General features: G+C 47.9%; 2 protein-coding genes across 7 annotated transcripts; one reads left to right on the plus strand and one right to left on the minus strand.

Annotated features, from left to right (window-relative positions):
• The first annotated feature begins 186 nt into the window (after positions 1–186).
• Positions 187–19,752, plus strand: nit2 (nitrilase family, member 2). Its single transcript, XM_069197411.1, has 10 exons — positions 187–296; positions 1,776–1,894; positions 3,693–3,813; positions 4,420–4,508; positions 9,542–9,635; positions 10,036–10,110; positions 10,949–11,027; positions 11,479–11,577; positions 16,214–16,269; positions 19,360–19,752. Exons 1-10 carry the CDS (start codon positions 269–271, stop codon positions 19,452–19,454), a joined length of 855 nt encoding a protein of 284 aa, XP_069053512.1. The 5' UTR covers positions 187–268; the 3' UTR covers positions 19,455–19,752.
• On the minus strand, positions 18,295–26,966 carry LOC107079204 (CD276 antigen-like). Of its 6 annotated transcripts, none has more exons than XM_069197414.1 (6): positions 26,842–26,966; positions 25,808–25,912; positions 24,579–24,695; positions 23,861–24,196; positions 22,640–22,834; positions 18,295–20,387 (listed from the first exon to the last, which is right to left on the minus strand). In XM_069197414.1, exons 1-6 carry the CDS (start codon positions 26,846–26,848, stop codon positions 20,347–20,349), a joined length of 801 nt encoding a protein of 266 aa, XP_069053515.1. In that variant the 5' UTR covers positions 26,849–26,966; the 3' UTR covers positions 18,295–20,346. The 6 variants fall into 6 exon arrangements, with proteins under 6 accessions (XP_069053515.1, XP_069053513.1, XP_069053514.1 ...); XM_069197412.1 differs by having other exon boundaries at positions 18,295–20,924; XM_069197413.1 differs by having other exon boundaries at positions 18,295–21,995.
• Between the last annotated feature and the right edge of the window lie 183 nt (positions 26,967–27,149).

The raw sequence follows: 27,149 nt of genomic DNA on the forward strand, positions 1-27,149 counted from the left end.
ACATCTTAATTGGTTAGAATATTCAGACTTTTTAAAACGATATAATTTACCATTTATGTTCTGTTGTCTTGATTTCTCCGCTGGTAAGTACCCGTTGAAGCTATCAGTAGCAGCGGCCTAAACTGGATATTCTGGTGATTGTTATTACAGCAGGTTGTTTCAGGGACGCGTCAACTACAACACCCAGAAGGCTTTGCAGTCGCGGCGTACCGACTTCCTCTCCAGAGTCGGTGGAGTTCAAGTGTGTTGCAACAGATAATTCAGTGTTATGTCTACTTTAGCGAAAGCAATGACGGGTAAGTATGTTATCCTTGATCGATTTAAGAAATACTTTAAATGTGGGCAGCATATAAACCCACGTTAATATGGGTGGATTGCCGTAAAGCTTTGACAACTGTAGAACAGTAAAATCCAGTCCTCAGGTTGCAATGCAGAAGAGTTCTGTGAAGCATACTAATATTCTGATGTTATATTTATCTGTCTTTCACTGGTTGTTGTGGTTTTGATAAAGTGATCGTGAATCAGCATTTTAATAATTTCCTCTTGGTATTCTGACGTTTACACTGGGACTTTCCGATATCCTGCTCTGTCACAATTTCAGAAACCAAAATCCTTAGACGCCTTCTTTCGGTTACTGTATCTGTCCGTCGCTATTTAAGCAGTTGGCCGCGGACTGTCCGTCTGATTCTCAACCCAGGCTGTAGGGGTCAGTGGCAGAGGACAGAGCCAGTGTCTGTGACTAGAGTCCATTACTGGCAGAGCCCACTTCTCCTCTCATAGGCTCAGTGTCCCTTCAGTGATCAGAGGGACAGATTATTGTTTGTCCAGCACCCTGGTTTAACAGACCCGTGATCCCTAATCTGGTTAACCTCTGTACTCACTGGTCAGCATGTTTCTTCACGCAGTGCTGAGCTCAGTCTGTTGTAACTGTTTCTGCTACAGAGCTGCTGAACAGAACTACCTCAGTCCCTGCGCCTGCTGTTAAACGCATGTTTTTAAACATGTGGTAGTATTCTCAAGGATTTTCGGTGTGTCTTTTGAAGTATTTACTAGTTCTATGTACACATTCCTTTATTAATGGTGTTGTTAGGCTGTTATTTTATATTGTACATTTTGTACATTGCAGGATTGCTGAGCTCTTTTCCTTAAAGCCAATGGTTCTTTCAGGTTCAATCCTTCCGAGCTGTTAATCATCTAGCTGAGCTACACACAGGGCTAATTGGAATCATTTTGACAGCTTGCATGGATGGTGCCCCTAAAACAATGAATTAAACCCCTCTGATGTAAAAAATGCAGTATGTACTAAAATTTATTATTGGGGCAAATCAAATACACCTAAACTCCCTCTACAACCAGAGAGTTTAAAAGGAGGTGAAGTGCATTATGGAGTGTGTGGAATTAATACTCCTCTCATCGGTACTACAGGTGTAACGGTAACAGACTCAGGAAATCTTTCATCCCTTCTGCAATCTAACTGTCAAACAATGCGAAGTAAATCTCCTAAATCACCTGAAACACTGCTGTACTGTCTTCTTTGGTGTACTGTTGTGTTGGACTGTTGGTGTATAGTTTGAATTGAATTGAACAGTGTCTGGCCAAGATCCACCGTATCCTGGGAAGAGTATGTTGGCAAGCTTTCCTGAGTGTTCGGGAGTGTTCGGGAGTGTTCGGGAGTGTTGTGGAATGTTCTGGAATGTTATAGAGTGTTCCGGAGTGCGGGAGGTGAAGGCAGTGCTCCAGAGGGCCTGCATTCATAGGGCTGTGGTCTCGTGCAGCATTCCGGTTGGCTCTGGTGCAGCTCCGCGTGTCCACCACAAAGACGGACAACCTGAACCGGGCGCGCGGACTCATCAAGGAGGCAGCAGGGCAAGGGGCAAAGGTCGTGACCCTTCCCGTGAGTATGGTGCTCCAGCCCTCCTGATCATTCCAGGAGAGCAGCTTGACACGAGGTGTCTCTTGTCATTTTCACAGGATGGATGCAGCTTGAGCCTCATGTTCAGATCACTGGACTGGAAATAGGGATGGATTTTATTGTCATGGCAGGGCAGTGAGTTTACTGCTGTTTAAAGAAAGTGAGAAAACGTTTGTCTAATGGGGTTGACTAACCTTAGGGTTCAGAGATATTTACTGAGGTTTTTAATTTTAATTTTAAAAGTCCTCAGGTTCAAATAGTACAACAAAGTTTTAATGTTATCCCACCCACAATCAATCATTGGCCCTCACATACTAAGTATGTGAGTGGGAATGTACTGTCAATAAACGGCAGAAAACACATATATAAAGCAGGAGGAGCTGCTGGACACTCGAGTAGTGTGGGCTTGTATTCTGCAGATCCTTTCCTATGGCACCCAGTTGACTGACACATACAGTACGGTCACTGTATGTCTTTCTGACGGGATATTTTCACAATATCCATCTATCCACTTTCTACTTGCTTCTGCCAATTCAGGGCCGAGGGGGAGCCAGAGTGTAATCTAGGGAACAACAGGTGCAAGACAGGGTACACCCTGGACGTGACGCCAGTCCATCTTAGGGCACACACAGACACACACATTCACACCAGGGCCAGATTTCCCAGAAACCAATTTACCCGCCAGTATATCTTTGGACCGTGGGAGGAAACCCACACAAACAAGGAGGGGACCTACAAATTGCATGTACTGAGCGCTCTAGGTCAAAAATTAAACTCAGGGCCCTGGTGCTCTGAGACTGCAGTTCTAACCACTGCACAGTTGTGCCTATTCCCAGTATCTGTGCAGCATATTGTTGTGTAATCTTCTAAGGCAAATCATGAACCTTGTTTCGCAAACTCCACATGAGCAGGTCCAGAGAGGACTAACCTCTGTACTGGAAATGTTACGTGTCAGCCCCTGTTCTGACTGATTAAATGCAGCTGTGCACTCGTGTATTACCTAGTCTCAGAATGATGTTACTGTACGTTTCTTTCAAAGGAAACCCTATTCAAACTCAGATGTAATCCCCCATCTCCCTGTTAACCTCAGGCTTCTCAGATGCAGAAGACATAGATTGATCCCAGGTTCACAGGTTCACAGAGTCTTACAGGAGAGGTAGTGCTGATTGGAGGAGAGGTGTGTCTCTCGGTGATGTCACTGCTAGTCTGCAGGCTCCAGGTGGGTCCAAAGAGTCACTTTAGCAGTGAAAGCCAAGAGAATTCTGACCAATCCACCATTTGCTGCTCTTAGCCATTTGTGTTGGGAAAATCCGGGCCACAGCCAGATAATTACGTGACCCAGGCTTTGCCCAGATGTAATTGACTCCCACTGGGAAAGTGTGGGTCTGCTGGTTTGATAAACCTGGCTTGGGCTCTAAAATATCTAGGCAGGGCAGAAGTTGTCATTGTGGATGTTGAACAAGCCCGTCTGTGACAGTTGCCATGCAGTAGGTTTTATTCCTGTTGCCCTTTGTGGGGAAGGATGTGCTCTCTTGCCCTCTTTAGGACTATGACTGAATACGTTGAGAGGCTTTAAAAAATGCGCCAAATGTTATTGCTTCCTGTGACCCCTAGTTGATTTGTAAATGTCTTCCAGTATAAGAGTGCAAAAGCATTGGAAACAACTCTAGTTTTGTAGCGTCGGATTAAAAAGTCACACAGTGCAGTGTAGGCAGGCTGTACTTTAACTGAGAGATTGTTATATTAATTGAAGTTTCTCTCTTCCTGACTGGACATGTAGGAGTGCTTCAACTCTCCATATGGCACAGGATACTTCCCCCAGTACGCTGAGCCAATCCCTGGGGACTCCACAAAGATGTTGTCAGAGGCAGCGAAGGAAAATGGCGTTTATCTGATCGGAGGTGAGACGCCCGATCTCTCTCAGCTGTCATCTTCATGACTGTATGTTCAAGAACAAAAGTAAGTTCTGAAACAATATGTAGTAGCTACATTGATCCAAGGATGACATCCAGACATTTCTTGATAGATGGCCAGGTATCAGATTCAACAGCTGTCCTCATGGCATCTCCTGCATTAGGCTCTTGAGAAAGTTTTCACTCCAGATGTTATTTAGATATAACAGGGAAAACCATGATGCATGCATCTGATATTCAGGTTGTTACCACCATAAATACCACAGTGCAGAAATAAGAAGAAAGATTATTTCTAAAATTTAGTGCCAAGTAATTTTCAGTTGTGCACTGCAAAGACTCAGTGATGAAAATGCACTACCCATATAGCCAACAAACAGCTAAACCTTGTTTCAGTAACCAGCAGAAAACAGAGGTCTAGTCATAATGTTTCACTGGCTGGCATCCCTCGATAGTTCAGAATTCTATTATAGGCCGTTGTGCATAATTGGAACTCTTCTCTTTCTAACTCTTCTGAATGTGTTGTATATGCTGTTTAAGACCAGTGTCCAGGCAGCCCTGTGCTGTGCATGAGAAGATGCTGTCTGTATGTTTTAGGATCCATCCCAGAGGAGGATGGGGGGAAGCTGTACAACACCTGTCCAGTGTTCGCTCCTGATGGGACCCTGCTGCTCAAGCACAGGAAGGTGGGGACTGTTCTCAGTACTGTACTACGCACCCACACGGGCGTCCCACTGTTGGTACTGTACTATACACCCACACAGGCGTCCCACTGTCAGGACTGTACTACACACCCACACGGGCGTCCCACTGTCAGGACTGTACTACACACCCACACGGGCGTCCCACTGTCAGGACTGTACTACACACCCACACGGGCGTCCCACTGTCGGTACTGTACTACACACCCACACGGGCGTCCCACTGTCGGGACTGTACTACACACCCACACGGGCGTCCCACTGTCAGGACTGTACTACACACTCACTCAGGCATCCCACTGTCAGGACTGTACTACACACCCACACAGTCATCCCACTGTCAGTACTGTACTACACACCCACACAGTCATCCCACTGTCAGAACTGTACTACACACCCACACGGGCGTCCCACTGTTGGTACTGTACTACACACCCACACGGGCGTCCCACTGTTGGTACTGTACTACACACCCACACGGGCGTCCCACTGTTGGTACTGTACTACACACCCACACGGGCGTCCCACTGTCAGGACTGTACTACACACCCACACGGGTGTCCCACTGTCAGGACTGTACTACACACCCACACGGGCATCCCACTGTCAGGACTGTACTACACACTCACTCAGGCATCCCACTGTCAGGACTGTACTACACACCCACACAGTCATCCCACTGTCAGTACTGTACTACACACCCACACAGTCATCCCACTGTCAGAACTGTACTACACACCCACACGGGCGTCCCACTGTTGGTACTGTACTACACACCCACACGGGCGTCCCACTGTCAGGACTGTACTACGCACCCACACGGGCGTCCCACTGTCAGGACTGTACTACGCACCCACACGGGCGTCCCACTGTCAGGACTGTACTACGCACCCACACGGGCGTCCCACTGTCAGGACTGTACTACACACCCACACGGGCGTCCCACTGTCAGGACTGTACTACACACCCACACGGGCGTCCCACTGTCAGGACTGTACTACACACCCACACGGGCGTCCCACTGTCAGAACTGTACTACACACTCACTCAGGCATCCCACTGTCAGGACTGTACTACACACCCACACGGGCGTCCCACTGTCAGGACTGTACTACACACCCACACCGGCGTCCCACTGTTGGTACTGTACTACACACTCACTCAGGCATCCCACTGTCAGGACTGTACTACACACCCACACGGGCGTCCCACTGTCAGGACTGTACTACACACCCACACCGGCGTCCCACTGTTGGTACTGTACTACACACTCACTCAGGCATCCCACTGTCAGGACTGTACTACACACCCACACGGGCGTCCCACTGTCAGGACTGTACTACACACCCACACGGGCGTCCCACTGTCAGGACTGTACTACACACCCACACGGGCGTCCCACTGTCAGGACTGTACTACACACTCACACGGGCGTCCCACTGTCAGGACTGTACTACACACCCACACGGGCGTCACACTGTCAGAACTGTACTACACACCCACACGGGCGTCCCACTGTCAGGACTGTACTACACACCCACACAGGCGTCCCACTGTCAGGACTGTACTACACAACCACACAGTCATCCCACTGTCAGAACTGTACTACACAACCACACAGGCGTCACACTGTCAGGACTGTACTACACACCCACACGGGCGTCACACTGTCAGGACTGTACTACACAACCACACAGTCATCCCACTGTCAGTACTGTACTACACACCCACACAGTCATCCCACTGTCAGAACTGTACTACACAACCACACAGGCGTCACACTGTCAGGACTGTACTACACACCCACACGGGCGTCACACTGTCAGGACTGTACTACACACCCACACAGTCATCCCACTGTCAGGACTGTACTACACACCCACACAGGCGTCCCACTGTCAGGACTGTACTACACACCCACACGGGCGTCCCACTGTCAGGACTGTACTACACACCCACACGGGCGTCCCACTGTTGGTACTGTACTACACACCCACACGGGCGTCCCACTGTCAGGACTGTACTAAACACCCACACGGGCGTCCCACTGTCAGGACTGTACTACGCACCCACACGGGCGTCCCACTGTCAGGACTGTACTACACACCCACACGGGCGTCCCACTGTTGGTACTGTACTACACACCCACACGGGCGTCCCACTGTTGGTACTGTACTACACACCCACACGGGCGTCCCACTGTTGGTACTGTACTACACACCCACACGGGCATCACACTGTCAGGACTGTACTACACACCCTCACGGGCGTCCCACTGTTGGTACTGTACTACACACCCACACGGGCGTCCCACTGTTGGTACTGTACTACACACCCACACGGGCGTCCCACTGTCAGGACTGTACTACACACCCACACGGGCGTCCCACTGTCAGGACTGTACTACACACTCACTCAGGCATCCCACTGTCAGGACTGTACTACACAACCACACAGTCATCCCACTGTCAGAACTGTACTACACAACCACACAGGCGTCACACTGTCAGGACTGTACTACACACCCACACGGGCGTCACACTGTCAGGACTGTACTACACAACCACACAGTCATCCCACTGTCAGTACTGTACTACACACCCACACAGTCATCCCACTGTCAGAACTGTACTACACAACCACACAGGCGTCACACTGTCAGGACTGTACTACACACCCACACGGGCGTCACACTGTCAGGACTGTACTACACACCCACACAGTCATCCCACTGTCAGGACTGTACTACACACCCACACGGGCATCCCACTGTCAGGACTGTACTACACACCCACACGGGCGTCCCACTGTTGGTACTGTACTACACACCCACACGGGCGTCCCACTGTCAGGACTGTACTACACACCCACACGGGCGTCCCACTGTCAGGACTGTACTACACACCCACACGGGCGTCCCACTGTCAGGACTGTACTACACACCCACACGGGCGTCACACTGTCAGGACTGTACTACACACCCACACGGGCATCCCACTGTCAGGACTGTACTACACACCCACACGGGCGTCCCACTGTTGGTACTGTACTACACACCCACACGGGCGTCCCACTGTCAGGACTGTACTACACACCCACACGGGCGTCCCACTGTCAGGACTGTACTACACACCCACACGGGCGTCCCACTGTCAGGACTGTACTACACACCCACACGGGCGTCACACTGTCAGGACTGTACTACACACCCACACAGTCATCCCACTGTCAGGACTGTACTACACACCCACACAGTCATCCCACTGTCAGGACTGTACTACACACCCACACAGTCATCCCACTGTCAGGACTGTACTACACAACCACACAGTCATCCCACTGTCAGTACTGTACTACACACCCACACGGGCGTCCCACTGTCAGGACTGTACTACACACCCACACGGGCGTCCCACTGTTGGTACTGTACTACACACCCACACGGGCGTCCCACTGTCAGGACTGTACTACACACCCACACGGGCGTCCCACTGTCAGGACTGTACTACGCACCCACACGGGCGTCCCACTGTCAGGACTGTACTACACACCCACACGGGCGTCCCACTGTTGGTACTGTACTACACACCCACACGGGCGTCCCACTGTTGGTACTGTACTACACACCCACACGGGCGTCCCACTGTCAGGACTGTACTACACACCCACACGGGCATCCCACTGTCAGAACTGTACTACACACTCACACAGGCATCCCACTGTCAGAACTGTACTACACACCCACACAGTCATCCCACTGTCAGAACTGTACTACACAACCACACAGGCGTCACACTGTCAGGACTGTACTACACACCCACACGGGCGTCACACTGTCAGGACTGTACTACACAACCACACAGTCATCCAACTGTCAGGACTGTACTACACAACCACACAGTCATCCAACTGTCAGAACTGTACTACACAACCACACAGGCGTCACACTGTCAGTACTGTACTACACACTCACACAGTCATCCCACTGTCAGTACTGTACTACACACTCACACGGGTGTCCCACTGTCAGTACTGTACTACACACCCACACGGGCGTCACACTGTCAGGACTGTACTACACACCCACACGGGCGTCACACTGTCAGGACTGTACTACACACCCACACAGTCATCCCACTGTCAGGACTGTACTACACAACCACACAGGCATCCCACTGTTGGTACTGTACTACACACCCACACGGGCGTCACACTGTCAGGACTGTACTACACACCCACACAGTCATCCCACTGTCAGGACTGTACTACACACCCACACGGGCGTCACACTGTCAGGACTGTACTACGCACCCACACGGGCGTCCCACTGTCAGGACTGTACTACACACCCACACAGTCATCCCACTGTCAGGACTGTACTACACAACCGCACAGGCATCCCACTGTCAGGACTGTACTACACACCCACACGGGTGTCCCACTGTCAGTACTGTACTACACAACAACACAGGCGTCCCACTATCGGTACTGAACTACACACACGTGCATCCTTTTGTAGGAACTGTACTACACACCCACACAAGCGTCCCACTGTCGGTCCTTTACTACACAAACAGGCGTCCTTTTGTAGGAACTGTACTATACATGTACTCGCTCTGTCATTATTGTACTACACACGGGCATTCCACTGCCAATGCTGTGCTACACATACACAGGTGTCCCCTTGCCGGTACTTTACTACACACACAGACATCAGTACTGTAGTACACATACACATTGGCATCCCACTGTCTGGTCTGTATTTGACACACACTCTTCATCGTCAGTACTGAACTGCAGAGAGATCCTGGACAGCTAATTTCACTACTCAGCCAATTGTGTGCCACTGCTTGGGGGATCCCAGTCACAGCCTGGTAGTTCTATAATCCAGTCTCGAACCCCTGATCTTACCCTGTGTTGTGTCGACCCCTCCTGGAATCCCCTGGACTTTCTCGACTTTCATAACTGTATTTTAAAAGCCTGTAGTCCCCTCACAGTTTCTGCCCTTCCCTCAAAAGATCCACCTTTTTGACATTGATGTTCCTGGGAAAATCCGCTTCCAGGAGTCGGAGACTCTCAGCCCAGGAAGCAGCTTCTCCGTGTTTGAGACCCGTGAGTGTATTTCCTTCACACCGTTCCAACCTTGATAAACTCTTGCTGGATACTGCAACGTTAAATTTGACTTTTTTTTCCCGAAAGTTAAGAGCAGAGTTTGCCTCCAAGAAAGAAAGCTATATATCTACTTTTAAATCAGGACTACTCCGCCTGCAGGCTTTCCAGTCTTTTTCATTCCTGAAGTGTTCTACGTTCAGCTCCTTAAATACTATATTGATACTATTAGTTATGAGTTAAATAATTTAGGAGCTGGTGGAAAAAAACTCCGGAATAGAGCGAACTAGGAGGGTTCAAGTGGCATAGCCCTGCTGTAAATCATTTTTAAACCATAATTATTTGCTCTTTGCCTTGATATGTGTTTGATTGGTGTCGTCTTCCCTTGTGCCCTAATTCCCAGCGTTCTGTAAGATTGGGGTGGGCATCTGCTACGATATGCGGTTTGCTGAGCTGGCCCAGATCTACACCCAGAAAGGTGAGAGTGGACATACTCTGAGTTTGGGGTCACACAGCGCTATCTCTGCAAATCAGGTGAACAAACCTGTTTCTGTTGAGATGGACTGTTTCCTTGAGGCAGCAGTGGTTCATGTGCAGTAATCCCTTGGATTTATATCTACTGATCTAATGTGTCAAAATTAATTCGGTGTGTGAATATTTAGGACGTCTCCTGCCAATACAGTGCAAGAAGCGCTGGAATTGTGTCCTGAGCTGTTGTGACTGGATGAGAGCTAATCAATATTTATACCCGTAATTCACGCTCTGTGTTCTCACTCTTCATTGTTTGTTTCAACATAAAGCTGAAAAGAATTGCTGTTCTTCTTTGTGAAGTCGCAAAACTAATTCGCATACACAGTCTACGCTTTTACAAGGGAAGACATGTACACACCCTATCCTGGAAGGGGTTTCCCTTTAAATATAAGCATAATCAGGTTTAATATTGATTACGTTTTTAATATTTTGTGCAAGCTTTCTGGTTATGGACTAATGCTCTGCTGATGTGTTGGCACACCTCATTCTCGTTGTCTGTGACAGGGGGTGATGTGAACCTTGACTGCAACAAATGGAGGTTCTGCAGGCCTGGTGTTTTAACATCAGTGGGACAGTGGGGTGCAGACCTCGGCTCAGAATTTCATTTGGACTTTTAGCAAAGTTGTGTAACAGTACAATTCAGCACTTGCTGGCATTTAAACACTTGTTCACTTGTTTGCCATTTCTAAGCCTGTGATAGAATAATGAATCTTGGGTGATGATCTGAAAGTTGCCTGCAGTTTTCTCACTGGTCTCCGGTGTGTCCCCTCCCATCCTGAATTCAGGCTGCCATCTGCTGGTGTATCCAGGAGCTTTTAACATGACCACTGGACCAGCCCACTGGGAGCTGCTGCAGAGGGGCAGGTTAGTATCTTGAGGACTATACCATCTCAGATCAGGCAAAAGGGGTGTGAGTAAATCATGATTTTTTAAAAAGGGATTAACATGGGACAGCCTGCCAGTATCTGCTCTTGGCCAAAGCTGGAAAGGGCACCAGTCCATCACAGGGTCAACACACATTCTGTAGGTGTCCAAGCTAAAGACACGTGTTAACAAAGCAAGTCTTTGGAAGCTGGGAGAAAACCAGAACACCAGGAGAAAAACACACGTGAAGCTGAAGAGAACATTCTGACTCCACACAATCCACTAATCCAGAACCTGAATATACATCACACCCTTGTATTGTCCTTAATTGTATTATTAATTGAATTGTGATGTTCATTCCAGATGGAAGATTAAGGGTAGAGCAGACGGGAGTTCTGCAAACTTTTAGTTTTTTCTCTCTCTAACCCTTCCTCTTCCTCCTCATCCTCAGGGCTGTGGATAACCAGGTGTATGTGGCCACAGCCTCCCCAGCTCGGGACGAGAAAGCACCCTACATTGCCTGGGGCCACAGCAGTGTGGTCAGCCCCTGGTCAGTGCTCCGTCCTGACATCTGCCTAATGAGTTGGTGGCCTGCTGTCTGTTCGCTGCCTTTTCAGTGGTTCTCTTGTGTCTGCTTCAGTTCTTCAGTTTTTCCTCTGTGTCTGTCTGCTCTGCTGGTTTGTGCTCAGCTGTTCCTGTGAGGGTTAAGTTGCTCCTGTTTGTGTTCAGGTGTACCTTCTTACGGTCAGGTGTTCCTCTGTGTCTGTCTGCTATGCTGGTTTGTGTTCAGCTGTTTCTGTGTTGTTCCTGTTTGTGTTCAGGTGTTCCTCTGTGTCTGTCTGCTCTGCTGGTTTGTGTTCAGCTGTTTCTGTGTTGTTCCTGTTTGTGTTCAGGTGTTCCTCTGTGTCTGTCTGCTCTGCTGGTTTGTGTTCAGCTGTTTCTGTAAGGGTTTAGTTGCTCCTATTTGTGTTCTGTTGTACCTTCATGTGTTCAGGTGTTCCTCTGTGTCTGCTCTGCTAGTTTGTGTTCAGCTGTTCCTCTGTGTCTGCCCTGCTGGTTTGTGTTCAGCTGTTCCTCTGTGTCTGCTCTACTGGCTTGTGTTCGCCTGTTCCTCTGTGTCTGCTCTACTGGCTTGTGTTTAGCTGTTCCTCTGTGTCTGCTCTACTGGCTTGTGTTCAGCTGTTCCTCTGTGTCTGCTCTACTGGCTTGTGTTCAGCTGTTCCTCTGTGTCTGCCCTGCTGGTTTGTGTTCAGCTGTTCCTCTGTGTCTGCTCTACTGGCTTGTGTTCGCCTGTTCCTCTGTGTCTGCCATGCTGGTTTCTGTTCAGCTGTTCCTCTGTGTCTGCTCTACTGGCTTGTGTTCAGCTGTTCCTCTGTGTCTGCCCTGCTGGTTTTTGTTCAGCTGTTCCTCTGTGTCTGCTCTACTGGCTTGTGTTCAGCTGTTCCTCTGTGTCTGCCCTGCTGGTTTGTGTTCAGCTGTTCCTCTGTGTCTGCTCTGCTAGTTTGTGTTCAGCTGTTCCTCTGTGTCTGCCCTGCTGGTTTCTGTTCAGCTGTTCCTCTGTGTCTGCTCTACTGGCTCGTGTTTAGCTGTTCCTCTGGGTCTGCTCTACTGGCTTGTGTTTAGCTGTTCCTCTGTGTCTGCTCTACTGGCTTGTGTTCAGCTGTTCCTCTGTGTCTGCTCTACTGGCTTGTGTTCAGCTGTTCCTCTGTGTCTGCCCTGCTGGTTTGTGTTCAGCTGTTCCTCTGTGTCTGCTCTACTGGCTTGTGTTCGCCTGTTCCTCTGTGTCTGCCATGCTGGTTTCTGTTCAGCTGTTCCTCTGTGTCTGCTCTACTGGCTTGTGTTCAGCTGTTCCTCTGTGTCTGCCCTGCTGGTTTTTGTTCAGCTGTTCCTCTGTGTCTGCTCTACTGGCTTGTGTTCAGCTGTTCCTCTGTGTCTGCCCTGCTGGTTTGTGTTCAGCTGTTCCTCTGTGTCTGCTCTGCTAGTTTGTGTTCAGCTGTTCCTCTGTGTCTGCCCTGCTGGTTTGTGTTCAGCTGTTCCTCTGTGTCTGCTCTACTGGCTTGTGTTCGCCTGTTCCTCTGTGTCTGCCCTGCTGGTTTCTGTTCAGCTGTTCCTCTGTGTCTGCTCTACTGGTTTGTGTTCAGCTGTTCCTCTGTGTCTGCTCTACTGGCTTGTGTTCAGCTGTTCCTCTGTGTCTGCCCTGCTGGTTTGTGTTCAGCTGTTCCTCTGTGTCTGCTCTACTGGCTTGTGTTTAGCTGTTCCTCTGTGTCTGCTCTACTGGCTTGTGTTCAGCTGTTCCTCTGTGTCTGCTCTACTGGCTTGTGTTCAGCTGTTCCTCTGTGTCTGCCCTGCTGGTTTGTGTTCAGCTGTTCCTCTGTGTCTGCTCTACTGGCTTGTGTTCAGCTGTTCCTCTGTGTCTGCTCTACTGGCTTGTGTTCGCCTGTTCCTCTGTGTCTGCCCTGCTGGTTTCTGTTCAGCTGTTCCTCTGTGTCTGCTCTACTGGCTTGTGTTCAGCTGTTCCTCTGTGTCTGCTCTGCTGGTTTTTGTTCAGCTGTTCCTCTGTGTCTGCTCTACTGGCTTGTGTTCAGCTGTTCCTCTGTGTCTGCCCTGCTGGTTTTTGTTCAGCTGTTCCTCTGTGTCTGCTCTACTGGCTTGTGTTCAGCTGTTCCTCTGTGTCTGCCCTGCTGGTTTGTGTTCAGCTGTTCCTCTGTGTCTGCCCTGCTGGTTTGTGTTCAGCTGTTCCTCTGTGTCTGCCCTGCTGGTTTGTGTTCAGCTGTTCCTCTGTGTCTGCCCTGCTGGTTTGTGTTCAGCTGTTCCTCTGTGTCTGCCCTGCTGGCTTGTGTTCAGCTGTTCCTCTGTGTCTGCCCTGCTGGCTTGTGTTCAGCTGTTCCTCTGTGTCTGCCCTGCTGGTTTGTGTTCAGCTGTTCCTCTGTGTCTGCCCTGCTGGTTTGTGTTCAGCTGTTCCTCTGTGTCTGCCCTGCTGGTTTGTGTTCAGCTGTTCCTCTGTGTCTGCCCTACTGGCTTGTGTTCAGCTGTTCCTCTGTGTCTGCCCTGCTGGTTTGTGTTCAGCTGTTCCTCTGTGTCTGCCCTGCTGGTTTGTGTTCAGCTGTTCCTCTGTGTCTGCTCTACTGGCTTGTGTTCAGCTGTTCCTCTGTGTCTGCTCTGCTGGTTTGTGTTCAGCTGTTCCTCTGTGTCTGCTCTGCTGGTTTGTGTTCAGCTGTTCCTCTGTGTCTGCTCTACTGGCTTGTGTTCAGCTGTTCCTCTGTGTCTGCCCTGCTGGTTTGTGTTCAGCTGTTCCTCTGTGTCTGCTCTGCTGGTTTGTGTTCAGCTGTTCCTCTGTGTCTGCTCTGCTGGCTTGTGTTCAGCTGTTCCTCTGTGTCTGCTCTACTGGCTTGTGTTCAGCTGTTCCTCTGTGTCTGCTCTGCTGGTTTGTGTTCAGCTGTTCCTCTGTGTCTGCTCTGCTGGTTTGTGTTCAGCTGTTCCTCTGTGTCTGCTCTACTGGCTTGTGTTCAGCTGTTCCTCTGTGTCTGCCCTGCTGGTTTGTGTTCAGCTGTTCCTCTGTGTCTGCTCTGCTGGTTTGTGTTCAGCTGTTCCTCTGTGTCTGCCCTGCTGGTTTGTGTTCAGCTGTTCCTCTGTGTCTGCTCTACTGGCTTGTGTTCAGCTGTTCCTCTGTGTCTGCCCTGCTGGTTTGTGTTCAGCTGTTCCTCTGTGTCTGCCCTACTGGCTTGTGTTTAGCTGTTCCTCTGTGTCTGCTCTACTGGCTTGTGTTTAGCTGTTCCTCTGTGTCTGCTCTACTGGCTTGTGTTCAGCTGTTCCTCTGTGTCTGCTCTACTGGCTTGTGTTCAGCTGTTCCTCTGTGTCTGCCCTACTGGCTTGTGTTCAGCTGTTCCTCTGTGTCTGCTCTACTGGCTTGTGTTCAGCTGTTCCTCTGTGTCTGCTCTACTGGCTTGTGTTCGCCTGTTCCTCTGTGTCTGCCCTGCTGGTTTCTGTTCAGCTGTTCCTCTGTGTCTGCTCTACTGGCTTGTGTTCAGCTGTTCCTCTGTGTCTGCTCTACTGGCTTGTGTTCAGCTGTTCCTCTGTGTCTGCCCTGCTGGTTTGTGTTCAGCTGTTCCTCTGTGTCTGCCCTGCTGGTTTGTGTTCAGCTGTTCCTCTGTGTCTGCCCTGCTGGTTTGTGTTCAGCTGTTCCTCTGTGTCTGCCCTGCTGGCTTGTGTTCAGCTGTTCCTCTGTGTCTGCCCTGCTGGTTTGTGTTCAGCTGTTCCTCTGTGTCTGCCCTGCTGGCTTGTGTTCAGCTGTTCCTCTGTGTCTGCCCTGCTGGCTTGTGTTCAGCTGTTCCTCTGTGTCTGCCCTGCTGGCTTGTGTTCAGCTGTTCCTCTGTGTCTGCCCTGCTGGCTTGTGTTCAGCTGTTCCTCTGTGTCTGCTCTGCTGGTTTGTGTTCAGCTGTTCCTCTGTGTCTGCTCTGCTGGTTTGTGTTCAGCTGTTCCTCTGTGTCTGCTCTACTGGCTTGTGTTCAGCTGTTCCTCTGTGTCTGCTCTGCTGGTTTGTGTTCAGCTGTTCCTCTGTGTCTGCCCTGCTGGTTTGTGTTCAGCTGTTCCTCTGTGTCTGCCCTGCTGGTTTGTGTTCAGCTGTTCCTCTGTGTCTGCTCTGCTGGTTTGTGTTCAGCTGTTCCTCTGTGTCTGCCCTGCTGGTTTGTGTTCAGCTGTTCCTCTGTGTCTGCCCTGCTGGTTTGTGTTCAGCTGTTCCTCTGTGTCTGCTCTGCTGGTTTGTGTTCAGCTGTTCCTCTGTGTCTGCCCTGCTGGTTTGTGTTCAGCTGTTCCTCTGTGTCTGCTCTACTGGCTTGTGTTCAGCTGTTCCTCTGTGTCTGCTCTGCTGGTTTGTGTTCAGCTGTTCCTCTGTGTCTGCTCTACTGGCTTGTGTTCAGCTGTTCCTCTGTGTCTGCCCTGCTGGCTTGTGTTCAGCTGTTCCTCTGTGTCTGCTCTGCTGGTTTGTGTTCAGCTGTTCCTCTGTGTCTGCTCTACTGGCTTGTGTTCAGCTGTTCCTCTGTGTCTGCCCTGCTGGTTTGTGTTCGGTCATCGTGAATGGATACTGTAGTGTGATCGGATCGACTGTGAGTGAGTGCTGTTCCTGAACTGTGAAACAGATGTGTAGGAAGAGGGAGTAGCGCCACTCACCTGTGTGTCGGTGTTGGCAGGGGCGAGGTGGTGGTGAAGGCTGGCGCGGATGAGACCATCGTGTACGCTGATATCGGTGAGTCCCCATTACGGCCTGACCGAACCCCCCAAACCTTTGCTCCACTGCCGTACAGTTGACGCATAAAAACCCAATTCAGAGCCAAGCTACAGTTTCAGGGAGGAGCAGGAGAAGAGTCTGTGTGTCCGAGGTGTCTGATAGGAAGCAGACTGGTTCTGTTGAGTCCCAGTGGGAACACTTGGGCACCCAATAGGAATGGGACCCCTACAGAGAAGGTGCTCGATAGCAGACTACCTCCCAGATTTTTATTAAACATTCTTGCAACTCAAGAACCAAAATAATTGTATAGATAAAGGTCATTATTGGATGACCATTAGGGTTCTTATACATTAAGTAACTTTAATTTGTTGTAATCCTGCCATAGAATAATAATAATAATTCCTTATACTTTATAAAGCGCTTTTCTGGAAACTCCACTCAAAGCGCTTAACAGGTAATGGGGACTCCCCTCCACCTGGATGATGCGATGGCAGCCATAGTGCGCCAGAACGCTCACCACACACCAGCTATCAGTGGGGAGGAGAGCAGAGTAATGAAGCCAGTTCATAGATGGGGATTATTAGGAGGTCATGATTGGTCTCTGGGGTTATACCCCTACTCTTCAAGAAACACCCTGGGATTTTTAATGACTGCAGAGAGTCAGAAACCTTAGTTTTATGTCTCATCCGAAGGGCGGCACTTTTTTACAGTATAGTGTCCCCGTCAATATACTGTGCATTAGGACCCACACAAATTGCAAGGTGAGCACCCCCTATTTGCCCCACTAACACCTCTTCCAGCAGAAACCTTAGTTTTTCCCAGGAGGTCTCCCATCCAGGTACTGACCAGGCTCACACCTGCTGAGCTTCAGTGGGTTGCCAGTTGTGAGTTGCAGAGTGAGATGGCTGCTGGCCATATCAACTGGCCAAAATCAACTGTTTGGTAAATTGTCAAGAAGAATAAACACACTGGTGAGCTTAGCAGTAGCAAACGACTTGGTAGACCACAGAAGACCACAGTAGTGGATGACTGAAGAAGACTTCCATTATTATTTCTAAGTATTTTACCTGGTGTGAAATATTTGGGCTCTGGGAACAGAAACTCACATGGCACTTCCTAAAGTGAGCACTTACAGTGTCTGCCTTGCAGAAGTGACAGGCATGCATGCAAATTGTCTGATGAAAAACCTACAGGCAAGGTGCGCATTACGGGGGAGCCAGGGGGAGCTTAGCTCCTCTGAATAAGGCATTTGCAAACTTTTAGGGGGTCTCTAAAATATGGAACCTGTCAATTCATAAAAATTTCCTATTTACATGTGTCACTTTTTTTCCGGTATAGACTACATTTATGTTTCTGTTTTGAGCATGTTGTTGCCATAGAAATAGCTAAGCAACTTAATACTGTTACTGATCAAGGCCATGGTGGTGCTGTTACAAAAGTAGGCTACGTTTCTTCTTTAGATTTTCACCTAACAAGCAGACAAGCTAACAAGTCACTCTTGGTTAAGTTTTCTCAACAAAAAAAAAAGTGCACAGTGAATTTGCAGAGAAAATTTTCATTGACATTCAGTTTTCTATATATGTTACTGAAACGTGACAATCATGCCCAAGAGAAAAGGGGGAACATTACTTGCTAATTTTGGGTTCACAAAACAACCAAAACTGGGTGCTCTGACTGTTGCTGCTAGGAGTTGCTCGTCAGACAACTTCACGGGCAACGTGACGGACCCCAAAGACAGCTGAGCCCAGACCTCTGTGGTCACTCCTATTTTAAGGTCAGAGTAACTCCTGTTAAATTATAACTATATATAATAGCGTGCTCATTTTGTATGAGCTAGTTGACTGGCCCTTCATGTGTAATGTGTCCCCCGCGCCTCCAGGGGTGAGCTCCCCCTAATGTCAAGATATAATTCGCACCTTGCCTACAAATACTACCTTCTCTTACTGGCAGAGGGCATTATTTTCACTTTGACATGTCTGTTGTTCAACCTATACACAGTATCTAATCCGCCCCCTGTATTATATTCCAAACTTGTCTTCAGGGTTTAGTGTTTGGATGTTTTATTTTTTATTTAGATATTATTTAACCAGATTACCCCCATTTACCCCCAGTCCCATTTACAATAGCAAGCTGGCCAATATGCTTACATGCACATTAATGTTGCACAGAAAACAAGGCAGTAAAAGAAATAAAAGTATGATTAATAATATGTACATAACAGAACTGAACATGGTTATATTACCAATCGCAAACACTAGGTCAGAAATAATTTAATGAAACAAATGAAGATGCCTTCAGACAGAAAGGTACTGTAGATACTATAGTTTTAGATCACGTGGCTAATTATTCCTGTGTCTAAATATAATAAATGTGATCTTCGAAGGTACAATCTGACAAAAGTAACGTGCCTTAAAATGTAAGATGGTAGAGGCAACTGCAGGGAATGCTGAAAATATCTGAATTAATTTAAACCAGCAAAGGTTCTGTCTAGTACACAAGGAGAGCCAATAAAAGAAAAAAGAGTAAAGGTCCTAATGTCGAGAGGGACAACATTGATCCAGTTGCGATCAATCAGGGGATCAATCATATGGCATTGTGGTTCAAGGTTGAACAGGTCTACGGGCCATTCTGTACAAGATGAGTATAGACATCTTCAGTTGTGCACACCTGGGGCAATACGGAAAACAAGATACTGCATGTTGCGGAAACCACCTTGGCTTGTGGCTTATTTGTGAAAAAGCTATCCAGCCAGAGGCCTAGATATCTATAAGGTATGACTTACTCCAACTTTGGTAAAAAAAAAAGTAAATTGTGACAACAGGGACACAAATAAGGTTCCCCTTAGCATAGCGACCTGGTCATTTTAGACTTTATGCATGCTACGCTCTTAAGAAAATTGTATTGAAGAAAGGGTAAAAGCAAATAAAAGCTTAATCTTGTTTCTGTGCTGCAGATTAGTGGAAAAGTCTGCCAAACAAATCAGAATTAGCCAGCACTGGGTATTGGTCCATACACGGCAATCGGCAGCTTGTAAAACCCTGAGCGGCTCACACCGCTGTGAAATGGGAGCCTTGCAATAGCTGTGACACGGTGCGTCCTGTGTTCCAGACCTGCAGTATCTTGCAGAGGTGAGGCAGCAGATCCCCATCCATGCACAGAGGCGCCACGACTTGTACAAGGTGAGCGCCCTGCAGGATGGTTAGGGGACCCCAGCGCTCCCCGAAAACGTGCACCCCTCATCAGAGACCAGTGACTTCCTGCTGCCCGGCACCGATCCCACTGCAGAATCTCGGCACCCGCCATGACTGCACTGGACTGACGTCTGTGATGCCGGGCTGGGCTGGGGGTCGGTTCTGCTGAGGGCTTTGGAAGAGGCCGACTGCTGGCGTATTCCAAGCGAAGGATTGTAAATGTGAGGAATCTCTGGACATCACTTTGGATATGTTTTTTGTCTGCTTCTTTGCTAATCAAAGATTTATAAAGATGCTCAAGTGTTGATCAGCCTTTGGCTCATCAATGACTGTTGCATGTGCAGAAGCAATGCGGACAGCCCTTGTCAGGAAAACTCAATCGTGATACCTAAACTTTTCTTATACCATGATTTGGCCTAGATCTTCACCAGGCTTAAGAAAGTTCTGTTTTTCTGTAGTTATGGAGGAGCACTTAAAAAAAATCTCAAAACTTTTGGCAAGTTTCTCTATGAAAGTATCTGCAAAACCTCTTTTTGTTAATGATTGATTTGCAACTGAGGCTACAAATGGAATAAAAAAAAGTATTTTATGGTTAATACAATGGTATGGTATGAGTGATAAGCTTCTTAATTACTTTTCTGACACATTTGTTCAATGGGGTTACATTTCTGACTGATTGCATTTCTCCAGTGAGAAGAACTTAGTTTTTATTAAGGAAAGAGCTGGTTTAGCCTGATCCCCTTCAGTGTGGATCACCTCTGATTCAGATCACTGTGTGATGGGCTCTTGTATGACAAGTGAAACTGTAGTGGAATTCAGTGACAGGTAGGTTGAACTTCTGCCTTAGTTCACATTTTCCAACCAGCGCAGATATCTTCTACCCAGACAAGGGCTCCCTCGTGATTCACAGTGATGAAACTTCGGCAGGTGCTTTAAGTGCACTCACTGTAGGGGAAAAAGCAAGTCTGCATTTTCTTGATGGATATATACACTGTAAATGTCCTGACATTTGCAATGCAAGTCACAATCACATCCAGTCAAGATGCAAAAGGTGAAGATGGCAGTGAAATAAAACTGCCATAAACCCACAGAACACAGTCAGCACAGTATTAATCAAGTGCCAGGATGTTGCAGATCACTGAGATGGTTCAGTGCTGCTTGACAGACAGGAAGTGGTGACATAAGAGCCGAGTCAGTAAGTGATGGTCAGTCACAGGTCCCTGGGGTCAGGTACTGTATCTGAAAAGAGCAGGTTTCAGTTTCTTTCAGAAGATGGGGAGTGAGCCTGCAGTTCTGACTGTGGCAGGTAGATTATTTCACCTCTAGGGGGCAGCACGGACCCAGGACTCAGAGCTCGTCAGTGATGACACCGGTAGTCGGGGTGATGAAGCAGATCCTTCAGGTTGGGAGGTATGCAGGCTTAGTCCCTTTGGAAGCCATTCAAGCCCAAACCAAGGTAGAGAATCTGATGTGGGCCAGACGCTGATGTAGAGAGACAAGGAGGAGGAACATGAGAGTGTTTGAGGAGATTAAAGACAAGGTGGGCTGCAGTGTTCTGTGTGAGCAGGAGCAGTCTGAAGGTAAGACACTATTAGGAGTCAGCTTCAGCCTCCCTAGTGTTTTCTACAGATACGACAACTTTGGCTGTTACACATGCAGCTTAGTTTTGTTGAGAAGAAACCAATCTGGTCATCTAGCAATTGTAATTAACCCCAAACGGAATCTTCTTCTACTCTGTTTGCAACAGCTCAGGATAAAACTGTCCCACCAGTTGCTGACACGAAGTATTGTAGTAGTAATTCATCACATTCACCCGTCAAATCTCAGCCAGGTGCTCTTTGTCAGTTACACCATTACTTTCTACCTATGCATTCAGAAACCTCTCTCAATTGGCCCTTTGTGACCTTAAGGCACGATGCAAAAAAACAAGCTATGCACATCTATTGGTTTTAGATTTGCTGTTTTTACAAGATCTGTAAATCCACAAATCCATTAATTAAACACTGCTGAAACACTAATATGCCCGTGCTAAACTGGATGGCACAAACACCGATATTCTGGTGGTGGTGGCAGGGATCAGTAACATCTCTAAAGTACCTATTCGAAATAAATAATTGATTATTATTGATGGCAGCCTGAGACTCGAGCTGACTCAGTATTGCTCCTGTAGGGATAAAGCATGGACACAGAGGGAGTCTGCAAGTAGGTCTGAGGTCCTGTCCAGATTGAGACTGACAGAGAGATGGCAGACCAGAGCACATGTTCATGATAAACGTAGTCCTGGGAAAGTGTCACTCAAACTTTGCGTTTCAAGCTCAATAGCTTCCCTGATTTCAGTCCACTTAGAGCTACGGTATGTGGAAAACTCTGTATATAGAGGCTACGTGCCTCTTCCTTCTGTGAATGTTGCCCTGTGACAGCTGATCCTGCAACTCCCCTGGCAACAGCTTGCCTCTCTCCTGGTCAGCTCCTTCGGCTACAGATCCATCTCTGTCAGGACCACCCTGTCCTAGTCCTCCTCGATCCCCTCGCTGTATCCCGCTTCCAGATTCTCTGGATGAAGCACACAAGGCAGACGCAGTGTTGCTGACCAGCTGAGTGCTGCATTTACACACAAGTCGACAGTGGACTTGTGTGCTCGGAGACATGTTACCATCTGTCCCATCATCCTCTTTTTCTCCAGAGCTACATCGTGGGAGTATTAGCATCTGTCATGACTTGATTTACTTTTGCAAAACGTTTTTAAAAAATCATTAGCAGTCATAAAACATAAAAACCAAAAATGAGTGAACCACATTTTTGTATTTTGATATAATTCAGTTTTCCATTATTTAAATTATTTGTGGGTAGTAAAACAGAAAGGATGTTTTCCATGACCATTTCAGAAACGGGTAGATCAGGACCACTTGCTGTACTTCCATTCTAGTTCCATCCCAGAATTCAGCTACAACCAGCTCCTTAATTATTTAAGTGATGATGAGCACTGCAACATCCATACAGCAGTTGTGGAGGCTGAAATTTGAATAGCCCTGAGCAAGATGTCTCAGGAAAGCCGTTTTATGTACAGTGATCCAGTATTGCTGGGTAAGTGTTGTCACTGGCAGTGCTGGAGATGTGAAGTAAGGTTGGGTCTCCTTGATCTCACACCTGTGAGACCATACTGTCCAGGAACACTGCACTGTGGCGGGCAGAGTTACCTTGATCTGCTTGGGGTGTCCTCTCTGATTTCCTGTCCAGCCTGTTCTGATACAGCAGGACTCCAGCCACCAGGATGGCCACCATCACGCACAGCACTGTGCCGCACAGCCACATTCCCTCCCAGCCAGTGCGCCCTGATGTCAGGGCACTCGCGGGACGGATCAGCAGTCCAGATCCGCGGCCTGATCGATCCACTGGTGAAGGCATTAAAACTCAAGTAAGTGCACGTTCAACAGCAAACCAGCTGTGTCATCTAGAGTTCTGTAGTCCAAAAATACACACAATGTGTAAATAAAGGCTATTATACCCAGTTTTAACCCTAAAATTCTGAATTCTAAATAAAATCAGAAGATATTCATCCATCTGTTCTCTACCCACTTCTTCCAGTTCAGGATTGCAGGTGAGCACTCCATTGTCGGGCACACACAGATACACACACTCACACTGGGGCCAATCGTCCCAGAAGTCAATTAACTAACCAGCATGTTTTAGGACAGTTTTATGAGCTAACTGGAGCACCCAGAGGAAACATGGGAACTTGGGGAGAACATGCAAACACCATACAGACAGCACCCCAGGAATTGAACCCAGGGCTCTAGGGCTGTGAAGCAGCTCCACCAAAATCAGGCGATATCTTTTTGTTAAATAAGTGTAACCACAGTGGCTTTCTATTAATAAATTATGTAATAATAACATGGAAGGGGGTGAATGCTATCTTCCCGCGGACTGCCAAGAGCATGTCATCAGTATGAATGAACTAGGAACTAGGAATAGGAATCTATAGGAATCTTATCCTATAGGAATCGCAACTACATCACCTTGAAAAGCCACCTAAAAAAAATTATATAGTGCCTTTAAAAGTAGCTTCTCAAAGCGCTTTGCAGAATGACAAAACCAGAGCATAGATTATTAACTTATACTCCAGCATTACTGGTCCTCGTTTATGAAGCTGGGCGGACTGGAGCCACTGAGGTACAGTACCTTTAGTCGAGGCCCAACTGCAGTGTCAGTGACTTGAACCCACAACCCTCCAGTGACAAGTCCGGAGATCTACCTACCTACCTACACTCTGCCACATGCACAGTGTTTGTGCTTAATGAATAGTGCTCTGCCATGCTGTGCCCGGAGCGCACTCTCACTCCAATACAGCAGACAGTATTTCCAAGACCGACTGCCTCACCCCCAGGTCTTCGTACTCACACACAGCGACGGGGCCTCACCTGCCACAGCGAGACACACAGAGCACAGGTGCTGCAATGGGCCCTCCCCGCTGTCAGTGAAGTAGCAGCCGTAGTCCTGAGCGTCCCCGGCCATGATACCGGACAGCCGCAGGGAGAAGTTGCCCTCCTGCAGCCCGGCGGGGAACAGCTGGGTCCTGTTGCTGTACAAGGGGTCCTGGTGGCCCAGCTGGTCAGCACCAGTCACAAAGCCGTGAACCAGAGCGCCCCCCGTCCTCCACTCGATGGCCAGATACCCCAACTGGATCCCCCGCGCTCCACCGTAGACACAGAAGAGCACAGAGGATCCCCCAGCGACACCGACGACACAGTCGTTACCTGAGCCAGGCAAGCAAGCAGAGCTCAGACTGCCAGTAGTTATATACAGGGAGTGAATGATCAGACCCCGTGCCCAGGACAGATATCAGACTCGTGTCTTGCTCATGCTGTACATTACACACACACACATATATTTTAATCCTCCCAGTGCTAATCTCTCAGGAAATACACGGATTTACAAATCTGGTTTGCAATCAGACGCTTGTTAGTATTATAATAACATACAAGTGACTGAATACAAGGTCCGGTATGAATATGAACAATGGGACACAGGAGGAAGCTTGAGGTAAGTGCATTTAAAAGTAAGAACAAGAGGCACTATGCAAAGGGTTGCGGGAGCATGGAACAAGCTGCTCAGCCATGTTGAAACTTGTACGCTGACTTTTTTCAAGAAACACTGTCATGCCGGCGTCCTTCGGCTTGCGGTTGTCCTGGGAACCTTCCACATTCTCACGAGGACTCACGGTTTCCAGGGGTTTTGCTGCCCTGGCCGGATCACCTTTTAGTGATCTGTGTTAATTAGCTTATAATTCAATTCCCATGTTTCTATATAAAGCCGTGGCCCTGCATTGACGGCACTTGGTTGATTTGTCACAGCACCTTTGTCTCACTTTCCACAATTATCTTGCTGAGCTACAGTAGACAGTCTTTACCTTGCACATAAGTTGTGGTCTCAGGACTGCCCTGAAACCTGTTTAGTCCTTTTTTTTTGCTGGCTTTCTATTAGGTTTCTCTGTACCCGAGCCTCCCTTAATCTTTCTCTCTTTTTGTCACGAAGTTTGCTATTCGGTTTCTTAGTAGCCGTAGCAACAGTTTTCAGCTCCAGCGTTGCCCGAGTGCACTGAGCCGGCCTTTGCTCTGCACAGCAGTCTCAGCAGCCTCATGCCTACCCTTCTAAGACTTCCGGCTCCTTTCCCTGGAAACCCACAATTTGGTTTCTCCCGTACACTAAGCTCCCTGTCTTCCCACCGGAGGATTCTGTTTGACAGCAAACCTGGCTTCCAGTCCCAGGCTCTGCACAGCAGCTTCAGCTCTTTGCATTGCCTGACGCAATCTCTGATTCTAGCCAGCACTTCTTTCCACACTTATCATTTTCACTATCACATTTCAAACTGCTTATGGCGGTGTCAACCCTCTAGTTTACCGACCTGCCCCCCCTGACACCCCTGAGGGTCTGCCATTCCAAGCCTGTTCGGTTCCTTTCAGGGGTCTCGCTATTCGGGTTCCTTCCATACACAAGACTCCCTTTCTCCGCAGGGCTGTTAAGTAGCCTTTCTTTCCGCCAGGTGTCGTCGTTTCTCCCCATTACTTGCTGGCCTGGGCAGATCAAGCCCCACCAGCCCATAATTCATCATCTCGTTTTCACCCTCTAGTCTCCTGCGCTTGGGTTCTGACAAAGCACCACTCAAAACATTACATTGATTTGTTTCGGATCGATTCATTCCCATCAGTCAAACTAATTAGATTAACAAAATTGCCTCCTGTTTTTTCATGTTTCTCGTGTCCTTATTATCTATAAGCAGTAATGCCAGGCTGCTTATGGTAACCTGGCAGAGTTCCATGTCAATATCTGCACATGCCATTAATGTACAGTAACTGTGCTGGACATACCTGTGGACACACAGTAGCTAATGAAGTTCAGAAACAGCCCAATCCTCCAGGGCAGCTCCATTCTCCTGGCTGAAGACAGAGCTCTGTGCCTTTTGGAAGAAAGGGCTGGTGGGACATAAGCAGGGACACATCTGGACTGAAGGCTGAGATACACATTTTTCCCCTTCAAAAACACTTACTCATAAGGTCCAGGTGACAATATGCTTCTTATTTATCCCATGTAACTTAAATGAGCAGAACACTCAAAGCATATTTTGCAACATGGTTATTAAATGAAACTGGGAGAACTACAAACATGCAAAAATTCTCAAGCGGTTTATCTGCCTTACAGGGACAAGACCAGCCTCAACAAGCCTGGTGCAAGATTGCAGAACCACTTTATCTGACCTTGTTTCAAAGGCATAAGATACTGAATGTATTCTATTATCTACTACCATTATATCATATACTGTATACTCTTCTTTATGCAGCTGTTCTACTGTATAAAGTCTTACTCATGTAGTCGAATATATAAAAATAGTCTTCATGTTACTATGTGAATAATACTACATTAAAAGCTCGTATATTTTTATCAAAGCGGTAAACACTTTAGAATTTCTAGACACTTACCATTCCTTATAATTACTATCAAATTGTAGTTTTCAAGTTGGCTGCGTTATTTCATTTGAGGTGAAAGGAAAGACACTGTACTGGCTGTGACATGCCAAATCCCTGCTGTTAAATTAAAATTACTGTAGGTTTACCGTTTCTCGTTGGTACAGTTAAAATTGCTAATTTAACAAATTATTAACATTATTGTTTGTCTCTTGTACCCAGATAGCTCTTCTCTAGATATCATGCTAAAACAAAACCTCATTCTAACACATAACATATACTAATGGCAGCTTGCTTTTGTCCTAATTACTGCACCGTCCTTCACTTTTCAAGCCTGCAATGCCCAGAGGGTCTTCCTGTAATTCACTAGATAACTTTACAGGACAGGTTAAGAAGTTATTCTGAGTATGCTGGAGAAAAAGGTTTAACCTGCCACTCACCCACCATCTCAAGTTTGTTTTAGAAGCTCCAGACTCCGCATGCAAAGTACAAATGCAAAAAGAGTTTGACAGGTCTGGCAGCTTTTCCGCAATCATTACCTCTTCCCCAACTGGTTCTGTAGCGCCTGTTCGTCTCGCTGGCAGCTGCCCAAAGCCACAGCAGACTGTAAACAAGGGGAACACAGTAACACGCTCCTCGCATTCTTCATATTTGCTCACATAACAAGCATTTAGGACCTGAGACGATTAGACATGGTCCGTGTGCAGCTCTTCTGATCACAGCTGAAATGGTGGAATGCAATAATGGG

Source organism: Lepisosteus oculatus, chromosome 13, assembly GCF_040954835.1.
Source record: "Lepisosteus oculatus isolate fLepOcu1 chromosome 13, fLepOcu1.hap2, whole genome shotgun sequence".
NCBI lineage: Eukaryota > Metazoa > Chordata > Actinopteri > Semionotiformes > Lepisosteidae > Lepisosteus > Lepisosteus oculatus.

What these genes read in the sequence shown, in the direction of transcription:
- nit2 (XM_069197411.1), top strand. Translation starts at nt 269, where the DNA reads ATGTCTACTTTAGCGAAAGCAATGACGG. An exon ending in CAAAGGTCGTGACCCTTCCC is followed by an intron (nt 1,895 to 3,692) that starts GTGAGTATGGTG and finishes CTGGACATGTAG; the next exon opens with GAGTGCTTCAACTCTCCATA. An exon ending in CATCGTGTACGCTGATATCG is followed by an intron (nt 16,270 to 19,359) that starts GTGAGTCCCCAT and finishes CCTGTGTTCCAG; the next exon opens with ACCTGCAGTATCTTGCAGAG.
- LOC107079204 (XM_069197412.1), bottom strand. An exon ending in TAGCTACTGTGTGTCCACAG is followed by an intron (nt 24,696 to 25,807) that starts GTATGTCCAGCA and finishes GATCACTAAAAG; the next exon opens with GTGATCCGGCCAGGGCAGCA. An exon ending in TGTGTGTCTCGCTGTGGCAG is followed by an intron (nt 22,835 to 23,860) that starts GTGAGGCCCCGT and finishes TGCCTTCACCAG; the next exon opens with TGGATCGATCAGGCCGCGGA.